The 5,000-nt window shown below is 46.9% G+C and overlaps 1 protein-coding gene across 1 annotated transcript in view; it reads right to left on the bottom strand.

Annotated features, from left to right (window-relative positions):
• The window catches only part of LOC143037554 (uncharacterized), a 55,997-nt gene that overhangs the window by 6,653 nt on the left and 44,344 nt on the right, over positions 1–5,000 (bottom strand). The window contains exons 2-3 of the mRNA XM_076205977.1: positions 1,212–3,542; positions 621–767 (exon numbers count right to left, since the gene is read on the bottom strand). Coding sequence (XP_076062092.1) covers positions 621–767; positions 1,212–3,371 — 2,307 coding nt within the window. The 5' untranslated portion in view covers positions 3,372–3,542. The remainder of the gene's footprint in view (positions 1–620; positions 768–1,211; positions 3,543–5,000) is intronic.

Below are 5,000 nucleotides of genomic sequence, written 5' to 3'. Positions count from 1 at the left end.
CAAAAACAAGTAGCATGTTAGCCTAGCGTGCTGCCATCTTAAGTCTGTTAATGGACAGAGAGGTCCTGTCATGTTACATTCATTCAACTTGTGTTCATGGGTACCGATTTGGACAAAGTTCTGTGTTAAAGATTTCCCATTTTTTCATATATCAGTCAACCACAGGCTTTCAACCAACTTGTGGTCATGGAGACGGAAAGATGAAGAAATAATGAGAGAATCAGGCAATTCACACACCAGCGCAACCAGTTGCATGAGACCAGTTGCCTACGACGCCGCAACCTGTCGCATTGCGACTGATACATTGGTTTCTTTAGAAGCCCTCACATCGAGGTAACCGTAGTTTCAGTCGCCTCGATGTGAGGGGTTCTAAAGAAACCAATGTTAGTCGCAATGCAACTGGTTGCGGAGTCGCAAGCAACTGGTCTCATGCAACTGGTTGCGGCGTCGCAAGCAACTGGTCATATGCAACTGGTCATATGCAACTGGTTGCGGAGTCGCAAGCAACTGGTCTCATGCAACTGGTTGCGGCGTCGTAAGCAACTAGTTTCATGCAACTCGTTGCGTTGGTGTGCGAGCTGGCTTACTTCACGTACTCTAAGTCATACTTGAAGGAGTACCTGGGTGAAGATGGTGTGCTCTGGGCAGATGAAGGAGAAGTGGTACAGGTCTTGGGTGGTGAATGCGCCGGGAAACAGTTGATGAAGAGGGACGCAGACGTGGAAGACCTGACACTCGTTGTACTGGTCTGCGTAGTAGCCGTAGCCCTAATGACGTCGGCCGACCCCAGAAGAAAGAAAACACAGATAAAAAAAAATAATAATAAAATAAACAAATAAATGAATTGATTGATTAGTAGATAGTCGGTTCGGTGTAACGTCGCGAACTCCCCCCTATCAGGAGGCTAGGACGGTGCCCCTTACAGGGGACTTTGTAGCGAGGAATTTATTGAAACCATGCCCTTGGTCCAACTCGCTGGCGGCAAGTTCGAACTGCCGTCACCTCGACCCGCCGCCGCAAGTAGCGACGCTCTAACCCGCTTGGCCAGCGAACATCCAAATGAGTAAATAAACGAATAAATGAATTAATAAATAGATGAATTGCATTAGTCTTACTACTAGGTTATTCGACTCTAATAAAATCATTTGACGGCAGGTAGAATGAGAAATGTATATTGTAAGACGGAATCAATATATTCATGTTCTACTTACCCTCTCCTCGCACGAGAAGGAATCGTTGAGATTGGGCCTGATGAGTGTGGCATTTTCGACCAATCGATTGACGAGTGGAGGCAGCTGGTCTCCCCGGGCCCTGATCAGCTGCGAGCCCCGAGGAGCCAGCTGCAGGACCGATCCGACCACCGTATCGAAGTAGAGCAGCTTGGATTCCCTCGACAAGGGTCGGGTCTTGGCTCCGGGCTGGGAGTAGTCCACAAACTCCGGGTACTCCTCTTCTCCGATGTCCACGTTGTCGTAGTAGTAGAGGTACTCCTCGCCGTACACATACTCCACCGGGTAGTCTTCGGGGGACTTCTTGTCCTCGACAGCCTCGGCGTATACGATGACGAGGGCCTTGTCTTCGGGCGATCCTGGTGATCCGCTGCTCTCCAAGTTCTCGTCAGGTTCTTGTCCGTCCTTGGCTCCTCCTTCAGACGCTCCGTCCTCTCCTGATGGGGAAGGTCGTGAGTCGTCCTTCATGGTCGTCTGTCTAGGATCTGTCTCAGCGTGTTCGATTGCCTCATCATAGTGATCACTGATATTGAAGGACGCCCCAGAGTACTTCGAGTTCGCTTCAGGGCTCTCTGTTGGAGGCGAAGGCGCTGCAGAGCTTTCCTGGGGGTTTTCGATCTCGGGTGGGCGATCTGGAGCATTCTCCTCATCCGTATTGTTGCGCTGCATATATTCAAGACGTTCTTTATACCCTTGGGGTTCTTTCCCTACAGGGGTTTTGAGTTCTTCGTGGGTTTGTTGTTCTCTGCTCTGGTGATCTTGGTTTGTATTCAGTCTTGCCTGGTGTTCCAAAATCCTACCCTGGCTTCGGTCTGTGTATATGGGGTCTGGGTTCTCGTGGCCTGGAGTTTCGTCCCCTTGCTGACTGTCAGGCACGGGCTCTGAGTCCTTGACCTGTTCAGGGTATATCTTAAATTCCAAGTTCTGCCAAGACAATGCATGGCCTAGGTCCTCCCTATGAAAGCCAGGCACCGTCTCGTATCCTGAGTTTTCTTGGTGTTGCTCACTGAATTCAGGATTTGTATCTTTCTCAATTATTTCACTTTGTGGATCAGACTGAGTGACTTCTTCAGGGTGTGCGATGTCTTCAGGAAGAGTCGGGGTTGTGTGAATGCCCTCCTCGAGGTTGGGGTCAATTTCAGGAAATGTAGTTTCTGTTGGTAACAGTTTAAAGCTTGAGGAATTATCGGTGTCCTGTTCAGGTCCGGGTTCTGTCGGGGACGCTTTGTCCTCCGGAGCCAGACTCGGCTCAATCTTTTCTTCGTGGTCCGGGTTTGTGTCCGCATTTCCCTGGGTTACATCTTCCGGGGACTGGGAGAGCTCCGGCCTTGTGTCGTATTTCACTTTGGCGTTGCCTGAGGAGGGGGACGAGTAGGCTATATCGTGCTTAAGGTCAAGCTCAGACTTGTCCTCGGAGCTCGGATCAGACGTCACCTCAGTCTTTATGTCTACGAAAGATCCTGGTCTTCTAGTAGGTTTAGAGAGATCCTCTTCTTTCTCTACAGGAAGAGACTCGTGTTCAGTGGAATAAGGACCCTCGTCAGACTGTACAGTAGAGTCATCACTATATCTTATTTTCATACCATACACGCCCTTCTGTCTGTCAATAAGAGATTCACGAGATTTTTGGAGCGCTGATGACCTTCCTTCATCGTCTTGATGAAGGTTCTCCTCAGGGGTGAAATCTAGGCTCAATGCGACTCGGGCGGTTCCTGAAGGATCCAGGGGGGTCGCGACCTCTGGTCTGTCCTCATCCTGGATTCCTTTTCCTTCGCCTTCCCCTCCTCCTTTGTCGAATCTCTCTGGGAATCCTGTCTCCTTCTCGGAAACCGTCTCCTCACAGGCCTCACATTCTTGGCCTTGAATTAATGTCTTCGTCTCCTCGAAATCTTTGTTCCTTTGAGGTCCTTGATTTAGAGGCGAGACTTGGGGGCGGTTATCTGTGCTACTGTCATCACCACCTCTGTCTGCCCTTTGGTATGCCCTTCCTCGGGATGTATACCTAAAACTTTGGCGAGCGGCGTGAGGAACCAGGTCCTCTCTCGATGTCCTCACCGATATCGAGGACCTTGCTTCCTTTGGCAGAGGACCCGACTGTGCTAGAGTCACCAACAGCAGAAGAAACAACGGAAGACGACGCATGACTGCGGGACACCTGACGATGTTGTGGGCGAACTGAAGAGTGGATGTGAAGAACGGTACCTTGTTTGCGTGATTGGTTGGTACCTTGCGAGGCGCTTCATGACCGCGTTGTGTGAGAGATGCTCTGCTCGTCCCCTTCGGTGAGGGTAGCCTTCAGGATGACACCACCATCTGTGGGAAGGAGAGAGAAGAAAGGCTTGAATCAAATTTTTCAATGAAACTGACTTCGTCGTTACTTGTTGCCATGGGTGATCAAAATCATATGACAAAGATAGCTAACCAGTTAAACAGTTTTGACGGCCGATAGACCTTTGACATCAATTTATGATCCTTAATGCTTTATTATCTTGTCCGTAAGATATCTTTGTTTTCTTAATTTATATATTGTGGACGCATAATTAAGAATAACTTTTATGATTTGTTTACATATAATGATTAATATTTCTTTCTGCTCTTCAAATATTGTGCCTGACTGTTCAACGTGTGTTTAATTTCTTATGTGATAAGGTCTGTGCATTCAGGATTTATCTTAAGGTTTGGGATTGTTGCAGGATCGATAGTTTATACATGTGAGGACAGGGGTTGTGTTGTTCTGAACAGAAGTAAATGGGAAGAGTGTAGGATGGATGGAAGATGGAGTGTTTAAGAATGCTTGACCACGAAGCCTGTTCCGGAGACTAGTAGCAGGCCCCTCAGGGCTGCAACTCGGCAGGTGGCAGTTCATAAGTGGAGTCTTCATTGTAAAAAAAAAAAAAAAACAACTTGAATAACCTGCGCAACAAGTCATGTATCCTCACCGACCACCACATCGTTTGATATCCACCACAGTGATGAATAAAATCACCTGAGGGCAGCTCCTAATGCCTCCTGGTACGAAAGATCTATCTGCCTATCTGTCTATCAGCCTGTCAGCCCGGTTGTCGGGTTCTGATTGCCCTTCAGCGCCCTTCGGAGATCGCCCTCACTCCCAGCAGGACCTCAAAGAACCTGCACGTCTTGTGCAACGACCTGCAACCACAGGAAAACCTTACACTTTGTCAGGTCTCTCAGGCCGCAGGTCTCTGATGCCGTAGTTGCAAGGCGACTGTGGGTCTCCCCTTCAGGAGACCTGGAGATCTTCTGGGTACAGTCGAAGAAAGAAGTTCCAATTTTTTTTTTTTTTTTTTTTTGTGTTCGATTTTGGAGTCTGAAGAGAGAGACGGGGAAGGCAAGGAAGCAGATTTTTTTTATTTTATTTTCTAAAAAGAAACAAATTAAAACACCTTATGATGCCAACAATTGGAAAAAAGAAGACTTTTTTATACCAATACTTGTTAGTAAGAAAAACAAATCTGTCCTTTGTCATAGCACCAGACAGACACAGACAGACAGACAGATAGATATACATACAGAGAGACAGACAGACAGAGAGACAAAAGCAAAACTGTCAAGTGAGTCTTCAGAGACCTGTCACTTTATAGGCTATCGCCAGACGATTTCATTCAGCCGAGGGTGGGGATGGTTTTGAAGAGTCGCCTTTTATATACTATTATTATTATTATCATTATTATTATTATTATTATTATTATTATTATTATTATTATTATTATTATTATTATTATTATTATTATTATTATTATTATTATTATT

This window comes from Oratosquilla oratoria, chromosome 22, assembly GCF_046742065.1.
Source record: "Oratosquilla oratoria isolate Oo_2021 chromosome 22, ASM4674206v1, whole genome shotgun sequence".
Taxonomy (NCBI): Eukaryota; Metazoa; Arthropoda; class Malacostraca; order Stomatopoda; family Squillidae; genus Oratosquilla; species Oratosquilla oratoria.
The sequence above is the reverse complement of the archived record's forward strand: the minus strand, read 5'-3'. Positions and strand labels throughout refer to the sequence as shown.